Below are 22,679 nucleotides of genomic sequence, written 5' to 3' on the forward strand. Positions count from 1 at the left end.
TCACCGAGGTGGGGGCCACAGGGGTGCTTGCATCACTGAATCCCCACTTTCAAGCAGCTCAGCACAGAAACAGGGAGGCTACATTTGCTTTGGAGAAAGTAGGGGAAGAGAACAAGAGTCTCTGGCTGACAATACAGGGAATTCTTTCATATACTTTCCAAGGCCACTAAAGCAGTACCTCTATAAGACTATAAAAACCACAGTATTCAGGCCGGGCGCGGTGGCTCACGCCTGTAATCCCAGCACTTTGGGAGGCCGAGGCGGGTGGATCACAAGGTCAAGAGATTGAGACCATCCCGGTCAACATGGTGAAACCCCGTCTCTACTGAAAATACAAAAAATTAGCTGGGCACGGTGGCGCGTGCCTGTAATCCCAGCTACTCAGGAGGCTGAGGAGGGAGAATTGCCTGAACTAGGAGGCAGAGGTTGCAGTGAGCCAAGATCGTGCCATTGCACTCCAGCCTGGGTAACAAGAGCTAAACTCCGTCTCAAAAACAAACAAACAAACAAAAAAACCCACAGTATTATTGAGATTGTGGCTAAAGTCTTTTCATATACCTAGAAAGCCTACTAAAGAAGGATGGGTAAAAACGAACCCACACTAGACTACAATAAACACCTAAGTCATCTCTATCCAGACACTGATAAATAAAATAAGCACTAAGATTAGCCAGGAAAATATAGCCTCACCAAGCGAATTAAATAAGGCACCAGGGAACAATCCTGTGATCAAATGTGATCTTTCAAACAGAGAATGCAACATAACTGTTCTGAGGAAACTCAAAGAACTTCTAGATAACACAGAGAAGGAATTCAGAAACTATCAGATAATTTAACAAAGAGACTGAAATAATTAACGCCAATAGTACTCAAACCATTCCAAAAACTGGAAGAGGAGGGAGTTCTTCTAAACTCATTCTATGAGGCCAATATTACCCTGATACCAAAACCAGACAAGCACATAGCAAAAAAGAAAGCCACAGGCCAATGCCGCTGATGAATATTGATGCAAATATCCTCAACAAAATAGGGGTAAACTGAATTGAACAATAAATTAGGATGATTATTCATCATGACCAAGAGGGAGCTATCCTGGGATACAAGGATGGTTCAACATATGTAAATGAATGAGTCTGATACATCGTATCAACAGAATGAAATGCGAAAATCATATGATCATTTCAATCGATGCTAAAAAAGCACTTGATAGAATTCAACATCCCTTCATAATAAAAGCCCTAAAAAAATCTGGGGATAGAAGAAACATACCTACCCGAATATATCTGCAGATTCTAATTCATACAAAACCAATAAATGACCTCAAAGAGCCAAAGCAACCTTAAGAAAGAACAAAAATGATGGCTCACACAAATATATTTCAATGCTACAGTCCTGGTATAAAGTTAAATATATAGGCCAATCGAATGGAGTACAGAGCCCGGAGAAATCTGTGTGTACACAGTCATCTGATCTTTGACAAGAGGACACAACAGTGAAATGATAATTTCTCCGACAAATGGTGTTGAGAACACCGCATGTTCACATATCAGAGAATGAAGTTGTACCCTTATCTTATATATACTGAAAAAATAAACTCAGACTGTGTTGACACTAAAATTTAAAACTAGAAACTAAAATTCTTAGAATAAAACTTAGAGAAAGAGTTTCATCACATGTATCTTGACAAAAATTTCATGGATATACCACCAAAAGCACAGGCAATAAAAGCAAAATTAGACAAATGAAACTCATCAAACTAAAAAGCTTCTGCCCAGCAAAAGAAACAATCAACAGAGTGAAAAGGCAACATACAGAATAAAATAAAATATTCATAAAGCATATATGCCATAAGGTGTTAATTTCCAAAATGTACAAAAATTCCTACAACTCCATAGCAAATATATATACATATATATAATTGCCTAATTTAAAAATAGGCAAAAGACTTGAATAGAAATTTCTCCAAAGAAAATAAAGAAATGAACCACAGGTATATGGAAAGATATTCAACTTCGCTTATTACCATGATGATGCAAATCTAAGCAGAGTTACCTATCGCCATACACCCAATAGGATGGCTATTACCAAAAGGAGAGAAAAAGTGTTGGCAGAGATGTGGAGATATTTGAACACTTACACACTGTTGGTAGAATGCAAAGTGGTGCACCCAGTATAAAAAAAACAATGTGAAGGTTACTCAAAAAATCAAAGATACAACTACCATATGCTGGAGCAATCTCACATTTGGGTTATATCCGAAAGAATCAGAATCAGGATCTCACAGAGACGTTTGCACTTTCCTGTTCTTTGCAGCACTCTTCACAACACTAAATGCGAAACAACCTAATGTCTATGGGGAAATGAATACATTTTAAAAAGGTGATATATCTGTACAATGGAATGCCATTCACCCTTAAAAAGAAAGGGCCCCCTGCAATATGTGGTAATGTGGAGGACACTTTGCTAACATGGTGCTAAGTGAAATAGACCAGTCACAGAAGAACAAATGCTGAGTGATTACGTTTATGTGAGGCACACAGAAGAGTCACATTCCTGAAAGCAGGAAGTACACTGGTTGTGAGAAAAGGGGATATAGGGAGTTCTCAGTAAATGGGTATAAAAAGTTTTATTTACAGAAGATGAATAAGCTCTAGAGATCTTATTCTATTGTACAATATTGTCCCTGTAGTTAATAATACTGTATTGTACAGTTGACCTTTGAATAACACGAAATTTAGAATGGCTGACTCCCCACATAGTAGACGATCTGTGTATAACTTTTGGTTCCCCCAAAACTTAACTCCTAATAGCCTACTGTTGATCACAATTCTTACTAACAGCATAAACAGTGAACACATATTTTGCATGTCACATGTATTATAGACTGCTTTCTATAAAGTAAGGAGGAGAAAATGATGTTTAGAAAATCACAAGGAAATATATTTATTATTCATTAAGTGGAAGTGGGTCATCATAAAACTTTTCATCCTCACCTCTTCACATTGAGTAGGCAGAAGAGGAGGAAGGGGAGGCATTGTTCTTGTTTTCTCTAGGGTAGTAGAGGCAACCAAGACTACCGTTTTTTTCTCTTTCCCCTTCAAGGCTTAGGGATTAGCAAGAACAGTTCTAACCATAAACACCACTGCATTTGCACAGAACATCAGATGGAGTTAACCTATCCCTTCCTGCCTTAAATCCTGGTGCTCATTTACCTTCCTTATTAATAATTGTATGTTGTGGTATTTTTTTCCAGAATAGGGCACTTTCGTCTGATTAAGCACCTGTTCAGGTAGATGTCCTTTCTCCTCTATGACTTTCTTAATGCCATGTAAAACTGTTACCTCCCAAGTGTCAGAAGCTGCTTCTCCTGTTATATCGACACTGTTTTGAGGCAAACCTCTTTCTAAAACTTTCAGTTTATCCATTATTGGCGTGAAATTCTCCAGCACTAACTCATTCACTTTCCTTTGCTTTCATTCGTCATATAATGGCTTCAGCTTTCCTTGAATCATGTTTGAGTCTACAGCTATCCCTTTTTCATAGCAATCTTGCACTCACACAGAAGTTGAATTTTCAATAAAATATAAAAAGCGATTTCACTAAGAGGACAGGCTTTGTGCCCACTGCTCCAGCTGCGGTGAAGCTTCTTGTTCCATTTTTCTGTGAGTGGGTTTTTGTTTGTTTTACGACAGTCCTTGTACTGGATACGTTTATACTGAAATAGCAGCTAGCTGCATAGCTCAATCTATAGTGCATATTAAACAATTCAAGTTTTTCTTATAATCATATGACTTTGCTTCTGGTAGAACTTCCAGCATCAGTAGTGGGACTTCATATGGCTCACACGGTGTTATTTAAGGTTGATGTTACAGCACTAAACAGGATGAAAAATACACAGGAAAGATGAATTCACTTTTTACTGTAATTCATCACTTCCTGAAGAGAAACCTGCTCACATGGAGACGATGAATGACACATGGCATTTTAAGTAAATACTCTCAAACTCGAGCTCACTGCAATAGCAGTGGCTGCAGAACTTTTATAGCAGTGAAGTAAGCACTACATTTAATTTTATGCAGTTATGATTTAATACTGTATCTTTACCTTTGTTTGCATTTCTCTTGATTGGGAAGAGTGTCATGTAAGATCTATAACAGTTTCTTTGTGTAAGACTTAACAAATTTTAAATTTTAATAATAGATCTGTGCATATTTTATTGTATTAAATTATAAAATAGTATTTACATATATTTTATGTACTCATGCTCTTTCTCTTAACATTTTTCTATATTTCTAAGCTGTGTAGTTTATCTGTAAGGTTTTTCATATCATCACAAATCTCTAAAATATGTTTCTAATACATTTTTTGAGAAATCTATATAGAGGTGGACGTGCACAGTTCAGACCTGTGCTGTTCAAGGATCAACTGTACTTTTAGGAGGCAAAGTTCATTTTAATTGTTCTTACCACAATAAAATAAAAATAATAAAAATGAAGAAGGCCTACACACAGAAACACACACAGCACAGAAGTTTGTAGCACACCAAAATGATGCCATTACTCTGATCTATAAAAAAAAATCACTGACATGAAAAAATACCAATGATTTAAAACTATTTAGAAATACATTATTTTCTAGTATGGACTGATCTGGTTTTAAAATTGATTTATGTGATCATATTGTTTCATAATCAAAAGCTCAGACAGACTTCAGGAAATGACTAAAGTAGTAACTCCATTATACATGCTAAGATTTATCACCTGTCAGAAATGTAATTTTGATGATTTTTTTGTTTTTTCACTGGCCTATATATAGGAACTAAAGGTCATCATCTAGCTAGATAGGTCCTGCCAGTGTTTCCCATGGCTCACACACGATCTTAAAAATTGAAAAATTCTACACAAAATATTTTGGTTTACGGAATCTCTGGAAAACCAATCAGGTAACCTTATTAATGCTGGTCCCAAAATTCTGTGTGAAAAGTATAGGCCAGAGCTGGGGAGTACATGAGTTTTTGGGTATGTGGGGAGAACAGTGCACAAGTCTCCCCATTCTGATCATCACCTCCTAATTTCCCGTCCCTGATATGCTTTACTCACTTAGGTCATGGCTTTGGCACCTGTAGGAATTGAACTTTACCCATGTATACTTTATTTTATTTTATTTTTTATTGCATACTTTAGAACAAGTGCACTTCATGCTTCTCACAGAATAAGAGAAGATGTATTAAGGTCTGAACAGTCAGGGGTGGAAGTTGAATCAGCAAGAATTCTAAGATGCTGGCCGGGCGCGGTGGCTCACGCCTGTAATCCCAAGACTTTGGGAGGCCGAGGCGGGTGGATCACGAGGTCAAGAGATCGAGACCATCCTGGACAACATGGTGAAACCCCGTCTCTACTAAAAATACAAAAAATGAGCTGGGCGTGGTGGCGCGTGCCTGTAATCCCAGCTACTCGGGAGGCTGAGGCAGGAGAATTGCCTGAACCCAGGAGGCGGAGTGATCTATGTAAGTTTCATGATAGAAAATCATATTTGTTTATTCACAAACCCTAATGACTTATTATATGCTAAGACAGACACAATTCTGTCGTGTTCTCAAAGGGATGGTGGGTAAGTTCGCAAATATTTATACACTGTGTGAGAAGGGCTACAATAAGGACGTGCTCTGGTGATGGACAGGAGCACCAAATTTGAGACCAATGGAAATGATGAAGTAAGGGCTATATGAGAAAAGCCACATGTTGAAAGAGACTTTGAGAATTAGAAAAATAAAAACAATGGCCGGGCGCGGTGTGGCTCAAGCCTGTAATCCCAGCATTTTGGGAGGCCGAGGCGGGTGGATCACGAGACCAAGAGATGGAGACCATCCTGGTCAACATGGTGAAACCCCGTCTCTACTAAAAATACAAAAAAAAAAAAAAAACATTAGCTGGGCGTGGTGGCGGGTGCCTGTAGTCCCAGCTACTCGGGAGGCTGAGGCAGGAGAATTGCCTGAACCCAGGAGGCGGTGAGCCAAGACCTCGCCATTGCACTCCAGCCTGGGTAACGAGAGCGAAACTCCACCTCCAAAAAAAGAAAAGAAAAAGAAAAACGAGATAAAAGTTTTTCTCATTTTAAATAAAGGGAAATCTGAGATTACAGGGCATAGTAATTCAGTCAATCACTGAATTAAGATGCAGATATTCAGCAAGAGAGGGAACATAGGAAACAAAGTGGGTTTGGAAATAGATGATGTGAGCAGCATTTGACAGATTGAGTTTTTGGTACTTATTCTTAAAAAAATCTAAGAAAAAATGAACATGTAGTATAAATATCTATTAAAACAAATTATAGAAAAACATCCATTACAATTAGTAAATTACATAGAAATCGTATTTTATTAGTGATAAAGCAGATTACAGTGGATGAGAAGTACATGGGAGGTAAGAAGGTGAGACACTTATGCTAGAGATTTTTTCTAGGTACTTGGTTTTGAAGAGAAACTGAGAAACAGTTAATTGGAAAGTTTTCTGGAATATAAAAATGTGTATGTGTAAGAAGATGGGAGAGTCTGGAGTGTGTTTGCTGAGGAGAAGAGAGGGTGCAGATGGAGAAGAGGAAATCTAAACCCCAGTTGGATCTACTAACATTAGCTAAAGATAAATGCTTTTTTATAAGTATGGGTAAAAACACAAATAAATATATAGTCCAGGTACATCTGTAGGAAGGCAGATCTGAAGTCGAGGCAGATGTTACAACACGGACTCTCATTCTTCTATGAGAGGAGAAATAAAGCATGCTCCGAGAGTGAAGACCAGTCACAAAGTTTATTTAGGTGCCCTCTCTTCATTCATTTGTTGTACAAGCACTCATTAAATGTTGCCATATGCCAAGCCCTCAGCAAGGACCAGGAAAAAAGACCATAACCAAAGTGCACAGCAGTGTCTCTCAAACCACCCCGGCCGCGAGTCCAGGCAGCAGCCACAGGGAGGCTCTAGCAAAGCAAACATCAACATCTGAGTTCCACACATCAACACCCGAGTCGCCATCAACTGAAAAATGTACCGGACTGGGCAGTCAGTTTTGGGAGAGGGACATTTTAAGGTTGGTTATTTTGGATCAAGTAATCTGAAATAAGTTTGTTAAAAATCTCTTTTACACTTAGTTTTATAAGCAAAGTATAAATAAGGGTTGAATTTCATTCTGATTATTAATGCATTTATTTCTTACTTATAATTTTTGAAAAATAGTAAGCAAAGTACTATTAAAAAAGTAAATGTAATTATTTTGAAGAATGGTGCCCTGTGCTTTAAAGACACTATTATGGTACCTTGTTCTGATTGTACTTACTCAGATCTACAAATCCAATATCCACGTACATTTTAGCAAACAGAGATCCCAATGTAAAGCCAATGACTGGACCAATCATTGCCACTGCATTCAGAATACCTGTAAGTATTACCAAATGAAACAATTTCATCAGATGCCACAAATATTCTGTTTTCTTCCAACATATTTTTAAAAGTAATATGACACAATACACCTCTGCAAATATTTTTTCTAATAGGTAAAAGAAAAAACTAATGACACTATTATTTCAAGGGTAGATCCAAGGAATGTAACCATGCAATTTAATATTTTCTGTACATTACCTACATACAAGGAAGAATGTCCTTCTTTTGCAAAGTCATCAATGTAAGAAATCCCCAATGGTACTATGGGGGTTTCCCCCATGCCACGAAGCATGTTACCCATGAAGACATACATCCACATGTGTGACCCAGATTCCTTCACACAATCTATAGAGACAAGAAAGTGCTTTACTTTCAACATTAATTTTAACATTCATATTAGAAACTTATCTGCTTTAAACCCTTCATTTTTCCATTTTTGGTTTATTTTCTAATTACAAGCGATTCAAATTCACTTTGCAAAGTTTGAAAATAAGGAAGGGAACAAAGAAAACCAGTAAATTTTCTATATTCATACTACACACAGAAGATCATTGCAAATGTTATTCTGGATCTTCTACATTTTTAGGGCACAAAATAGGAATAATATTCATTATGTACATTACATATTTAAAAATCGAGGTTATTTTTAAGGTACAAATACAGTTTTCACTATATTGTCACAATTTCCCCATGTTGTTAAGAGTTCTTGTATATTAAAATTTTAATTACTGCATAGTAGTGTGTTGAATAACAGTGTCATAATTTGTTTAAACAATCTCTTTTGTAGTTACAAAATATTTTTTATTTTTATTCTGTTAAACATGGCAGCTATGGCTGTGATTGTAAAAACGTGAACATCCTAGTAAACATTCCTGAATATTTCCTTAATATTAAGAAAGTAAGCAAGTACATTTTTGTTCTTTAATATATATTAAAAATTAATCTCAAGAAGATTCAATTTATACACTCCCAACAATACATAAAACTTGAAATCTCTTCTTTCTTCACTTCATTTACTTTTATTAAATATCGAGGTTGTAATTACATTATTGTGTTATAATAGTTACAGAATTGGCCGGGTGCAGTGGCTCATGCCTGTAATCTCAGCACTGTGGGAGGCCAAGGCGGGCAGATTATAAATCAGGAGTTCGAGACTAGCCTGATCATCATGATGAAACCTTGTCTCTACTAAAAATACAAAAATTAGCTGGGTGTGGTGGCACACGCCTGTAATCACAGCTTCTCAGGACGCTAAGGCAGGAGAATCATGTGAACCCGGGAGCCAGAGGTTGCAGTGAGCCAAGGCTACGCTACTGCACTCCAGCCTGGGTGACAGAGTGGGACCCCGTCTCAAAAAAAAACAAATCTTCAAATGCTATAACATTTTGCCTTTTTATAAAAAGAAAAGTTATATTATTCCCATATTTCTGCCACTTTCTGCTTTATTTGAAATATGTATGTTCTTTGCAAATTTCCTACTAAATTTTTTCTTTTTTCTTATCTACTTCTAAATGCCCTTTATACATAATAACCCTTGGGATACTAGGAGATTTGTGCCAGGACAACTCATGTGTACACAAAATCATGTAGACCTAAGTCCTCTGGTTGGACCTGTGGAAACCGCCTGTAGAAGTCAGACTGCCACATGGGTGGGTTTCTCCTTCTGTTTGGTTGGGAAAAGCTGCATATAAGTGAATTGGTACAGTTCAAACCGGTGTTATTCAAGAATCAACTGCATATACTAACAGTATGATTTTGTCTGTATATAAGGGATAAAGTCCTTCCTATTTGTTCTTAAATCAATTTTGCTAAATAATATCACAAACTTTATAGATGTGATTAAATCTGTGAATTCTAGAATTTTTTTAATGTCACTATCAATTCTTACCTTTTTCTACTATCTCAGATGGTGTTCTATTGAGTAATAAGGTTTGATTCATTAAACAGGTTGATAAACTTGATGTTGAATTTTCTGATGGATTAATATGGGTTTCTTTAGAATACCTGTAACTATAAGGGCAACATTAGATTGAACATTTTGCTTATTTACTGAATACTTTCAGTTTTCCCAGAAATACAGAGAAATTTTCCCCTTTATTTGAACCACTGTCCTCTCCAAATTACCAGAATCTTCTTTGTCACCTTCCCAGAGTATATTTCAGAACAGGTGATGAGGAGTGAAATGGGAGTGTCCGCTAAGGAAGGTGATTCAATACACCATGAACAGGGTGGGTTATCACCTTGCTAACACCTGAGGAGTGGCTATATTCTGGTCAAGATATGAAATATCCTGGTTTCATTTGCTTTCTTTCTTTTTTAATCTGTTAACTATGTCTATTTATCCCTTTGAGTTACCATCAAAGATAGTCAATCTGATTCTTTCATGTAGACACACACATAAACACACACTAGTGCTTGACTTTTCAAAACTCAATAAAAACAAATTTCTAACCCATTTCAATTTTAAGAGGAAAAACTTTAAAAGAGCAACAGAGATGGAGCCAGATTAGGGACAGATGCTGATGCTAAAAATACTAAGTGCCTCGTGAGCTCTAAGGGCAACATATAGTGTGTCAGGCACTTTGCTCAACTTCAAAGAACGAGAAATAAAAATAAAGATCAAGAAGTAAGATACACAATGTTCGTACTTTGGAAATCTCACTCTCTGAGATAAATGTATATGATCAAAGGTATACTAAATTAAATATACAAGGTCCTGAGTTGTCACAGACCCACACAAAAAAAGAGAAAGTCAGTTTTGCTTGGAGGTGAGGGGGCAGATCAAAGAAGACTCTACAACGTGAAGGACGGATTGAATGACCAAAGATAGAATTTTAATTGGTAGACAAGGGAAGAAGAGTATTCAAGTCTGTAGAAATAACAGATGCAAAGATATGACATATTATGACACATTAGAGAACTGTAAGCCTAGAATGTAGCTCTCAAATGTGGGGAGCAATGAAAGATAAAGCTGGGGTAGTTGCATTTAAGGCACATTCTCCATAAAAATCATGAAGAGTAAGATATTAAGAAGATTAGAGGGAATTATGGGACATTGAAATTATGGTGTTAGAAGCAAATAAAATGGATAGGCATGATGAAAAAGCCACCAAGATAGAAAAATGAATCAAGGCTGTGGAACATGATGAGTATTAGAGCAGTACCAGTAAGAAGAAAGTTCTTTAAGGGCCAAATGTAGGAGGGAAAACAGAATTAATATGGTGACCAAAAGGCATGGTTTCTGGATTTGGCAATAAGTCACTGGTGTCTCTAACAGGGACTGCTCACGTCTCTCAGTGTCCTTTCTTTTCCCCTTCCATAGTAACAGAAGTTGGGCGTTTTACCTGGAATATGGAAGCCTGGAATAAAGTTTATTTTTTTCAACACCCATGTATCTATATGTAAAATGTAACCGACTCCTGGTAAATGTGAAGTCAGTGGGAGTGTTCTGCTTCTGAAAATGCTCCTGGGCCTCAGCCTGTGTGCACTCTTGTTGTGGTTCTTCTCTTCTATCATGTTGCCTGGACATGCACTGCCACTGTTTGTACTATGAAGACAAGGCCATGCAAGGCACAGCACTATGATGAGAAGTAGAGTCACATCAGCCCTGGATGGGATGCATTACCTTTTATGTAAAATCTTCTATCTTATTTCACTCCTTTCATTTTCTCATAAGAGCATCGCACTCTAGTCATAAGCACACAGTTACCTTAGGCAGAGCAGCTTTAGTGAAAGGCTGGTGGGAAAACCTACACAGCAGCAGGTGAAGTTGTGAAGTCTTACTGAATACAATCAAAATCTTACAGGTAAAAACAAAGTACATACGTTTATTAAAATTGGTAAATAACTTATTGATTTCACATAAAACTGTATACCTTATGTAATATTATGATTTCAATGTTTATAAAAGCCATGATGAATAAAGAAGTACATTCACTATTCTATAGTAAATATACTCCATTTCTATTTGTACTGAGTGCGTATTCTTCTCAGAAGATTACTGCCTACTTAAAAGTATAAAAATAAAACTCTACTGCTAATTTTCAAGTTGCTGATGATGAATGACTCAGTGCTGTGTAACACTTACTAGCCCATGAAGAAATGTGGTAAAGCTGTCAGAATACTTCCAGTTCCCATAAGGAAACAACCAATTCCAATTAACTTTGGTCTGTGTAGTTTAGATCCAAAGTAACTTACAAATATGATCACAAGCAAATTTCCTAGAAAGAGAACAAAATGATGTAGATATGACTTAGTTTAATTTTGTATTTAGTAGAATTGAATGAAGACATGCAAATAAAGCCCAAGACATCATACCTTCTCTCAAAGACCACATAATTTAATTGTAAAGGTGAATTCTCCTACATTAAATGACTCATTGAAAAGTTGTATAGTATTAATGATAAGTAGAATAGGTTTCATATGCAAATAAACCACTTGGGTAATTTGGCCACATGAGAGAAGCAAAATTTTAATGAAAATCTGGAGTTTACTGGATTGCATTGGAATGGAAAAATGTCTACCTAATCTTGAGGGAAAGATCATCATTCATGCATTTCTTAGATTTATTCCACGCATTCTTTAAATTTGTACTATGTACCTATCATTAAAAAAAACAAAGACTTTAAACTCCCAACTATGTACCCAGTTAAACAGTAGGATCTAGTGTAGGTTGCTCCTATGCAGTCCCCCCACCTAAAACCATAAGAATTATAGTCCTCCCTCAACCTTTCTTCAAATTGGGACACCTTGAGACAAGGAAGATAAAGCTTCCTGAAAAGTTTATTTGCAAATTAAGAGTTTGTGTAGGATCAGAGTTTTTCAACATCCTCACTGTAGACATTTTGAGGATAGTTTTTGTTGGTAAGTCTTTCCTGTGCATTGTACAATGTTTAGCTGCCTCCCTGACCTCCACACCTAGGTACCAGTAGCATCCTCTCTGTCCCAACCCATTTATGCCAACCAAAAATGTCCTCACATATTGCCAAATTGCCCATGGGAGACAAAGTAGGCTTTGTTCAGAGCCAGTGATATAAAGCATGCATGAACTTTTTTTTTTTAACTTATGCAAGTATGGTTATCAAAATCGAAAAAAAAAAAGTTACCAATTTCAAAGCTTCCATCAATTAAACCAGCAAGAGAAGAGGGTATTTCAAATCTCCTTTCTATTTGAGTAATGGAAATTTTCATAATGATTCCACCTAGTGTTTTAGCAATATAGCTGAATGACAGGGCTGCCAAGAACATCTAAAAACAGTAGAAGAAAAAAAGGGAGATTGGTTAAGTTAAAAACTCTATAATGTTTATAGGTACATGAAATTAAGAGAGTTTTTCTTCTTTACTTGACAACATTATTTTTACCATAAAAAGCATACCATTTTTCCCTATACAAGTTGAAAGTTCTCAGCCCTATAATATTATTATCAGTCACTACTAAAGCATGATTTTCCACTTGGTTACATTAGTTAGAGGAGTGTAGTTAAGGTTGTTATTTTAAAACTAATGTCATTAACTGATTTATAGGAAGCTAGACACTGTTCTCAGATGAACATGATGGTGAGCTATTCTTTATTTCCGTGTGAACAGCATAGGCTAACTGTGAGGGGAATGGCAAGCAGTATATTCTCAAAGATAGCATTTCCAGGAAGCCAGCTAAGAAATGGAAATTTGTGGAGGCAAAGAGGACTTTTATGACCAATAAAAGTGACTGTATCAGCGTGACATAGCAGTTGTCGACGTTTTAATTCCCAATTTCATTTTAAAAAATTTTATTGATCCATCCTTCCTCTTAAAGCTCACATCTACATCCATAAGCAATTCCTTTGGCTCTACTATTAAAATATTACCCACTTTTGAACTGTGTGCTTGTGTTCATCCCAAATTTCTAGTGTGATGATAATTGGAGATGGAGCCTTTTAGGGGTACTTGGTCACGAGAGTAGAGTTCTCATGATGAATTCATACCCCAATAATAAGAGAAATGAGAGATTCTCACCCTCTCTCTCCACCCAAGAACTGGTATCTGTCTTTCCTGTATCCAAGTAGCCACAGGAATAGAGAAGCAGGTTGGGCTTATCCCTCAGAACACAGACAATGAAACGTGCATCAGAATGCATATATGAGAAAAGAAGACAGATCTAAAATCAGTATTTAGGTTTCTACCTTAGGAAACTTGAAAAAGAGCAGCAAATGAAACTCAAAGCAAGAAGAAGAAAGTTAATAATAAAAATTGAAACACAAGCCAATGACTTTTAAAAACAGAAATTTAATAGATAATATATACATAACCAAAGATTCTTTAAAAAGATCCATAAAATTGATAGGCCTCTAACCAGGTTAACTAACTAAGGGAAAAAAAAAAAAAGAGAGAGAGAATATTAATTACTAACATCAGAAATAGCAGAGGGGATACCACTACAGACCCCACAGACATTAAAAGGATAATAATGAAATACTATGAACAAAACTATAACTGCAATTATAATAACCTATACTAAATCGACCAATTCCTCAAAGTAAACCATCTACTCAAACTCTTACAAGAAAAATTTAATGAAGAGACCTCTGTTTAAGAAATTAAATTGTCAAGTAATAACCTTCCAAAACAGAAAAAATGAGGCCCAGATAGTTTCACTGGTGAATTCTACCAAACATTTAAGAAAGATGTTATACCAATTCTATACAACCTTCTTCACAGGATGAAAGCATTGCAGATACTTTCTATCTTATTCCACGAGGCCAGCATTACCCTGATACTAAAATTAAAGATATTACAATAACAAGAATTGTAGACCAATATCACTCATAAACAGATGTAAAAATCCTCAACAAATATTAGCAAAAAAAAATCCAATAATACATAAGACAGGAAAAGAATTAAATACTATGATCAAATGGTACTTATTTCAGGTGTGCATGGCTGGTTCAACATATGAAAATCAGTTTATATAATCCATCACATAAACCTAATTTGCAAATAAGGTATCATTTGTAATAGTGATATATTTTGGCTGTGTCTCCACTCAAACCTCATCTTAAATTGGAGCTCCCATGATCCCCATGTGGCATGAGAGGGACCCAGTGAGAGCTAATTGTACCATGGGGATGGGTTTTTCCTACGCTGCTCTTATGATAGTGAATACGTCTCACAAGATCTGATGATTTTATAAAGGTGAGTTCTCCTGCACACATTCCTTTGCTGCCTCCATGTAAGATGAACCTTTGCTCCTCCTTAGCCTTTCACCATGACTGTGAGACCTCCCCAGCCATTTGAAATTGTGAGTCTGTTAAACCTTTTTTATTTACACATTGTCTAGTCTTCAGTATTGCTTCATTTTTTTTTTTTTTATCATGGTGACAATAGAGTATGTCTTGGAGGCCAGGAGTGCACAATTTGAACTTATGGGTATTTTCTTTTTTTTTTTTTTTCCTGACTTTATTTATTTATTTATTTATTTATTTATTTTTGGTATGAGTAGTACATGTGGCCTTTTTTTTTAATTTATTTTTTATTTATTTATTTTTTATTTTTTTAATGGATTGGAGGTTTCAGTGGGACGGGAGAATCACAAGGAATCAGGTGTTCAGAGGAATGTATTGAGTAGAGGTGAGGAACTAGGATGTTGAAAAGTAAAAAAAGGAGAGAAGGAGAGGAAGAAAGGGAGAGAGAACAGGAATATTGCTTCATTCTAAAAATGGGTATTAATAATGGCCGATCAATATTTTGTGTATTTAAAATAGAGAACTCTATAAATATTTATTGAGTTTACTTGTTCCAGATCTGAGTTGAAGTCCTGGATATCCTTATTAATTTTCTGTCTCGTTGAGTCTAAATCTCGTTATGGGTCTTATGTATCTGGGTATTAAGATCTCTTATTGTTGCATGGATCCTTTTACCACTGTATCTTTGTTGCTTTGAAATCTATTTTATCAAATGTGAGAATTGCAACTCCTGCTTTTTGTTTATTTATTTATTTTTGCTCTCCATTTGGTTGGTAAATGTTTCTCCAAACCTTTGTTTTGAGTCTTTGTGTATCTTTGGATATACCGTTAGGTTTTGGCTGTATCTTTTGATTGGGGGATTTAGTTGATTTAAATTTAGGGTTACTGCCATAAATTTGTGGGAAAATGTGGGAAAGTTTGGAACTTCCTTGAGAATTGGAGGACTCAGAAGACAGGAGGGTGTGAGGCAGTTTGGGACTCAGAAGACAGGAAGGTGTGAGGCGTGTGGGACTCAGAAGACAGGAAGGTGTGAGGCGTGTGGGACTCAGAAGACAGGAAGGTGTGAGGCGTGTGGGACTCAGAAGACAGGAAGGTGTGAGGCGTGTGGGACTCAGAAGACAGGAAGGTGTGAGGCGTGTGGGACTCAGAAGACAGGAAGGGGTGAGGCATGTGGGACTCAGAAGACAGGAAGGGGTGAGGCGTGTGGGACTCAGAAGACAGGAAGGGGTGAGGCGTTGGGGACTCAGAAGACAGGAAGGTGTGAGGCGTGTGGGACTCAGAAGACAGGAAGGTGTGAGGCGTGTGGGACTCAGAAGACAGGAAGGTGTGAGGCGTGTGGGACTCAGAAGACAGGAAGGTGTGAGGCGTGTGGGACTCAGAAGACAGGAAGGTGTGAGGCGTGTGGGACTCAGAAGACAGGAAGGTGTGAGGCGTGTGGGACTCAGAAGACAGGAAGGGGTGAGGCGTGTGGGACTCAGAAGACAGGAAGGTGTGAGGCGTGTGGGACTCAGAAGACAGGAAGGTGTGAGGCGTGTGGGACTTCCTAGAGACTTGCTGAATGGCTTCCATCAGGACACTGATACTGACATGCATAATAAAGTCCAGGCTGAAGTGGTCTCAGACAAAGAGGAGAAACTTGTTGGGAACCAGAGCGAAGGTGATTCTTGTTAGGCTGCAGCAAAGAGACTGGCAGAATGTTGCCCCTGCCCTAGAGATCTGAGAAATTTTGAACTTAAGAGAGACGATTTAGGGTATCTGCTGGAAGACATTTCTAAGCAGCAAAGAGTTCAAGAGGAAGCAGAGCGTAAAAGTGTAAAAAGTTTGCAGCCTGGCAATGCAACGGGAAAGAAAACCCCATTTTCTGGGGAGAAATTTGCATAAGTAATGAGGAGACAAATGGTAGTTGCCAAGACAATGGGGAAAATGTCTCCGGAGCATGTCAAAGACCTTTGCTTTGGCCACACCCATTACAGGTCTGGAGGTCTAGAAGGGAAAAATGGTTTCTTGGGCCTGGTCCATGGCCCCTTTGCTGTATGCAGTCTTGTGACTTGGTGCCCTGCATTCTAGCCACTCCAGCCACAGCTAAAAGGGGCCAAGGTACAGCTTGGACAGTGGATTCAGAGGGTAAAAGCTCCATGTCTTGGCAGCTTCCACATGGTGTTGAGCCTACAGGTGCAGAGAAGATAAGAATTGAAGTTTGGGAACCTCCACTTAGATTTCAGAGGATATGGAAACACTTGGATGTCCAGGAAGACGTGTGCTTCAAGGGCAGAGCCGTCATGGAGAACTTTTGCTTTTCCAGTCAGAAAGGAAATATGGGGTGAAAACCCCAACAAAGTGTCTCCACTGGGGCGCTGCCTAGTGGAGCTGTGAGAAGAGGGACACCATCCTCCAGACCCCAGAATGGTAGATCCACTGACACTGTGAATAGCACTATACACATGAAGAAGCCACAGACACCTAATGCCAGCTCATGAAAGCAGCCAGGATGAGGGCTGTACCCTGCAAAGCCACAGGGATGGAGCTGCCCAAGACTGAGGGACCCACCGCTTGCATCAGTCACTCTGTTTATATACACTGAGCACTGATGTTTGACACAGAGAAGAGTGAATCAAACACCTATGTTTTCAGAGAGCTTTGTAATTTGTGGTACAGAGAGACAGATGATAAATATATACAATATATTATATATACACATAATTTATTTATCCTCTATCTCTCTATACCATAAAGTATATATATACACAGGCACACACACAATTTGTGTTTATATAATAGTTTATATACTATATTATATATACTATATATTCATGTATACATAGTAAACACATACATACAGATATACATATATAAACTATATGTATATGCATACACAGTAAAGATATATGTATATATGTGTTTATATGTATATATATGCATATATTTATATATATCAAATGATATGTCTGTATATATGACAAACATATGTGTAAAATTTATATGTGTATTATTCATATATGTGGAGAATATATATATGTAATGTTATATATAATGTAACCTTAGGTAGAGCAATGACCCCTAAAGACATCCACGTCCTAATCTCCAGAACTTGTGAATATGTTAGGAAACATGGCGAGGGGTATTAAAATTGTACATGGAATTAACCTTAACATAGAGACTGACCTGACTTGGTCTAGTGAATTCAGTGCAATCACAAGGTTACTGTAAATGTCAGAGAAGGGCATAGAGCAGTCAGTGTTCATGTGATCACTAGCTTTGAACATGGAAAATGTCCGTCAGTCAAGGAATTCAGATAGCCTCCAGACACTGGAGAAGGCAAGGAAATGTATTGTCCCTAGAATTTCCAGAATAAAATGGTCTTGCCAACATCTGAGTTTAGTTCACTGACACTTATTACTGATTTCTGGATTTTAGATGTCTAAGATAATAAATTTGTTGTTTAAGCCATTAAGCACACATGTGCGCAAACACACACTTCTACACAAGTGCGTTTTGGAGTGTCAGTGTCAACTGGTGATAAATACTATAAAAATCAAACTGGTTGAAGAGTTATGGACAGGAGATGTTATATTATATGTGGTGTTCAGGAATGAATAAATGTTTAAACAAATATCTGAGTGAGATGAAAGCACAAAACATCGAGAAGAGTGTTATAAAGCAGGAACAAGGAGCGCAAACCTCCCCAAGTCAGAAGCGCTTGGCACATCTGAGGAATAGCAAAAAGGCTGCTATGGCTGAAGAAGAGACCCAGAATAAAACCTGTGGGATTGGATCTTTGTGGTGGTTACACATGTGGAGTGATTATTCCAGAAAGGGAGTGAAAATGAAGGCAGAAAGGGGAAACTTTTTCTTTTGCTCTCTTTTTTTTAATAATAATAATGCATTACTTTTGTGTTGTTAAAGACTTTTAAGAACAGAAAAGGCATGTGTAATGTTGAAGTATATAGTGGCAGATTCCATGTAACCTAGCTGGCTCAATACAAACAGTTGAGGGAAAGAGGTAGAAAATAATCAAAGTATGTGATTTTATTTAAATGGGTTATTATCTACTTATGCTTGTACACATTTCCGTCTACATTTGTGTATATGCAAGTCAACAGCAACATGTGGATTAGTGTGTGCACATCACGTACGCCAATACCATTGTTGCTTGATACCGAATAATATGAAATAAGGTACATCATTAAATAGGCTGCACCTCTTAAGGGTACTAATAGTACAAAATTTCACAGTTGCTTTAGCAAAATGAATCACAGTTGAGAGCATGGAATTTGGAATCAGACTGCCTGAGTTCAGATCTTGGCTCCGTCGTTTACCAGCTGTGAGAACTAGGGGAAGTCATTTGCCTTTTCTATACCTAGGGTGTTTTTCATCTGCAAAGGGAGATAAGAGCATCTGGTTGATGGAACTGTGGTAAGGAAGAAAGTCTATGAACGCAAACAAAACACTAGAGCAACGTCTCGTATGTGATAAGTGCTCACAAATGTTAGCCACTGGTATTGTTTCTCTCACCTCCTCTTTTTGTGTTGTTGAATCAGAGCTATTTTACCATTAAATTTTAATTATCTCTGTATGTGCAGATACTCCTAATTCACAAGATTTCAAAATTCATGAGAATTTTAGTAATTATTTTTACTGAAACAGTACTTTTTTGATAGTTTGATGTCTCAAACTTCATAAAAAGTTAATAATTACCTTAAAATTTCATCCAATTATGTTTTTGTTCCTCACGAATAGAAAGCAGGCATAGAAATGCAACTAAATTCCACTGCCAACACACGCCTTTACAGAACTGTTGTAATGGGATTGTTGAGGTTAATATTCTTTCAATATTAACAATTTAAGTTAGTGAAAAGATTCTTTTAAACATCACTTCTACACATGATTTATCAATTTAGCAATGTTTTTGAAATTGTGATGTCAATCTTATTCCAGTATCTTTCCCTAGCCCTGGGCTTTTTTATTAGACTGCAAGTAATGTACCTTATATATGCTGCTACGTTCCTAACTCCCAGCTTCTATTCCAAATACGCTTTAAGAGATTACTCTGGACATCTTATTTCTTCCACCAGTTTGTCACTCTGCTATGCACATGAAAGGAAAGTCACTGTAACACTCAGTATTTAAAAGTAAAAATAACGAAGCCCATTATATTACCGTTAGACAACAGAAGGTAATTCATCTGCATTAGGCAATACTTTTTCCTAACAATGCCATTCTGCTGAAATATTGTCCAAATATTTCAACACGATAGACTTCATCAGAAATCTCAGAAAATAAACAAATTCCATGTTCCCTGGACAAAGTTAAAAAGAGCCTTGTTTAACATTATTGCAAGTGAATCCTGTGTAATGAAACAAATACTTGGGACCCAATTCACTATGCCAAAAGAAACAAAGTTAAGCTGAGCCACCAACAAGCGGATTTTTCCTTTCTTCCTAAGTGGATAGCTACAAATAAAAGATTAACTATCTCCAGGAGGAGCCACTCTTTGCTCACCTTATCTTGCATAGAGTGTCAGTTCACTAAGTGCAACATGAATACGTAGCTGACTATTCACCTATCTCCTCTTTTTTCTCTGGCAGCCTGTGGATTCAGAATTGTGACTATACCCTCTCTCGTTCCCCTTCAACTTGTTTTTCCCCTTTAAATACTGAAGCGCTCAAAATCATCTTTGGAGAAAGGCACAGCCCTGTCTCCCTGGTACATCCTTAACCTTGGCAAAATAAACTTCTAAATGGATTGAGACCTGTTTCGCATACCATTTGATTTACAAATGGGCAAACTGGTGACCAAGGGAAAGACTCTGGGTAGAGGCGGCCCTAAGCGTTGACAATGCTGCTATGGTTGCCAGGTACAAGCTTGTGTTATCTTCATTGCTCAAACTGTCAGGGGTCTGGAAACAACGAAGATTATCCTAAATAGGAGCTGGATAAAATGAGGCTGAAACCTACCGGGCTGCATTCCCAGATGGTTAAGGCATCCAAGTCACAGATGAGGCGAAGGTCAGCACAAAACACAGGTCATAAAGACCTTGCTGATAAAACAGTTTGCAGTAAAGGAGTTGGCCAAAGCCCACCAAAACCAAAATGGCGACAGAGGGACCACAGGTCACCCTCACTGCTACACCCCTACCAGCTCCATGACAGTTAGAAATGCCATGGCAATGTCGGAAAGTTACCCTATATGGTCTATGAATAACGCACCCCTTGTTTAGCATATTATTAAGAAATAACCATAAAAATGGGCAACCAGCAGTCCTCAGGGCTGCTCTGTCTATGGAGAAGCCATTCCTTTACTTTTTTAATAAACTTGCTTTTCCTTTCCATGTGGACTTGCCTTGAATTCTTTCTTGTGCAAGATCCAAGAACACTCTCTCTTGTGGTCTGCATCGGGACCCCTTTCCTATAACAAAACTAATTGTACATTTTGTCAAGGTCAGGGAGCTCCCACTGAAGAGACAATGCCTGCTCTCTCAAAATTTGGTTAAGACCTAAAATTTATTTTATTGTGTAACTCTTTTTCTGGAGTTTCACTTGTTTTGAAAAAAGAAGGTGAGTTTTCCGGTTCCATGATGATGGAGACCAGCAGCTCCTTCTCGGAGTTTCAGGTTACTTCCCCCAGGGACGGTGAGTTTGAGTGTTTCCCCACTTCTAGGATGGTAGAGTGCAGTAGTCAGACTGGGCCTCATTCCTAGGCAAGTAACTGAATTGTGTTCTTGACCTGGAAATTCTCTTTAGTTACTAAAAGTTAAGACTAGCAACGAACTGGTCTGACTTTCTCCTTACCATGAGAGCTCTCAGTGATCATATAAATTGTACAACTGTTTGTTTGGCTTAACTGTCTTTTGTTTGTTTGTTTTGTTGTTTCAGTCTTTCTCCCGTTAGGTTTGACCAACTATACACAATATGTTCAAATCCAAAGGAACGTTCCAAATTATGGGGGGAAAGGCCATTGAGTTGATTAAATTCCTGCCTCTGTGCAGAGCTCAGAGAGCCAATTAAAAGATAGAGACTAAATTTAAAACTACCTATCTAAATAAAATTGGTCTTCTATAAAATTGCAAGGTAGATTTCTACAATTTTATGTTTGACTTGGCATCCATTTTTAATCTCCCTCTAGCACACCAGACTCTCTCTCTGTACCTTTAGAGGTAAATTTTGCTATCTGATTTTCATCTAAGAGTTGTCCCTGTAGTGTGCAAATTTAAGTCTATCTAACTAATTTGCCTAGGATAATGAAACAGGTTATAAGAAATTGGAAGTCTGAAATATCTAAATTGGAAGTCTAAAATATCTAAAATATGAATATTTAAGATCTTTTATCTTCGTGACTAATAAGTCTGTGTATTTCTGTGTCATGTATATTATGTTTCACTACCAAAAATATAAAAAAAGAGCTCGAATTGATTGGATTTACAAAGGCACTTAAGTCAAATACTGTATCAGAAAAATAGAAGATCAAAAAGCCCAAATGTTTTTTCAAGTTCATGTGACTTAAGAAAATCCTTAATAAATGAGCGTGTTTTAAAATTGTTGGTAAAATAAAATCAGGAATGTCTTTAGAGTTGTCAAAACAAATTATCATTTACATTTCATGATCAAGCAGTTTAATATTACAGTGTCCAAATTTGGCATGAGGGTTACAGAGTCTGCAGCCCAAAACATGACTATCTTTGTGTAACTTTGGTATAAATAATTCATTAAAAGTTGTTGGTTTAATTTAAAAAGCTAACTTTTGAGTTACTGGCAAAACAACAACAAGAAAAGAGTTACTTAACCTTAAGATTTCTACTTAGGTAAACATCTGAAATCACAGGCTACGTAAATGATTGACAGAGAAATAACTTAAATGATGACCATCACAGTTTTATTGAATAAGTTAGGTAGACTGTATTTGTAAATCCTTGGCTAGGCTTCAGGCCTTTACCAAGGTCTAATCTTAGGTGCCTTGTGCAAAAGATTCCAGCAAAGCCATTTCCCAAAGAGAGAGAGCGCCTACCTGGCAAATGATAATTCTTAATGCA

General features: G+C 37.3%; 1 protein-coding gene across 2 annotated transcripts in view; it reads right to left on the reverse strand.

Moving 5' to 3' along the window:
* LOC100404555 (solute carrier organic anion transporter family member 1B3) overlaps positions 1–22,679 on the reverse strand; it is an 81,265-nt gene that overhangs the window by 32,043 nt on the left and 26,543 nt on the right. For both annotated transcript variants that reach the window (XM_035255179.3, XM_002752097.8), the window contains exons 3-7: positions 12,539–12,680; positions 11,521–11,653; positions 9,322–9,443; positions 7,632–7,778; positions 7,330–7,428 (exon numbers count right to left, since the gene is read on the reverse strand). In XM_035255179.3, coding sequence (XP_035111070.3) covers positions 7,330–7,428; positions 7,632–7,778; positions 9,322–9,443; positions 11,521–11,653; positions 12,539–12,680 — 643 coding nt within the window. The remainder of the gene's footprint in view (positions 1–7,329; positions 7,429–7,631; positions 7,779–9,321; positions 9,444–11,520; positions 11,654–12,538; positions 12,681–22,679) is intronic.

Source organism: Callithrix jacchus, chromosome 9, assembly GCF_049354715.1.
Source record: "Callithrix jacchus isolate 240 chromosome 9, calJac240_pri, whole genome shotgun sequence".
In the NCBI taxonomy this organism is placed as follows: domain Eukaryota; kingdom Metazoa; phylum Chordata; class Mammalia; order Primates; family Cebidae; genus Callithrix; species Callithrix jacchus.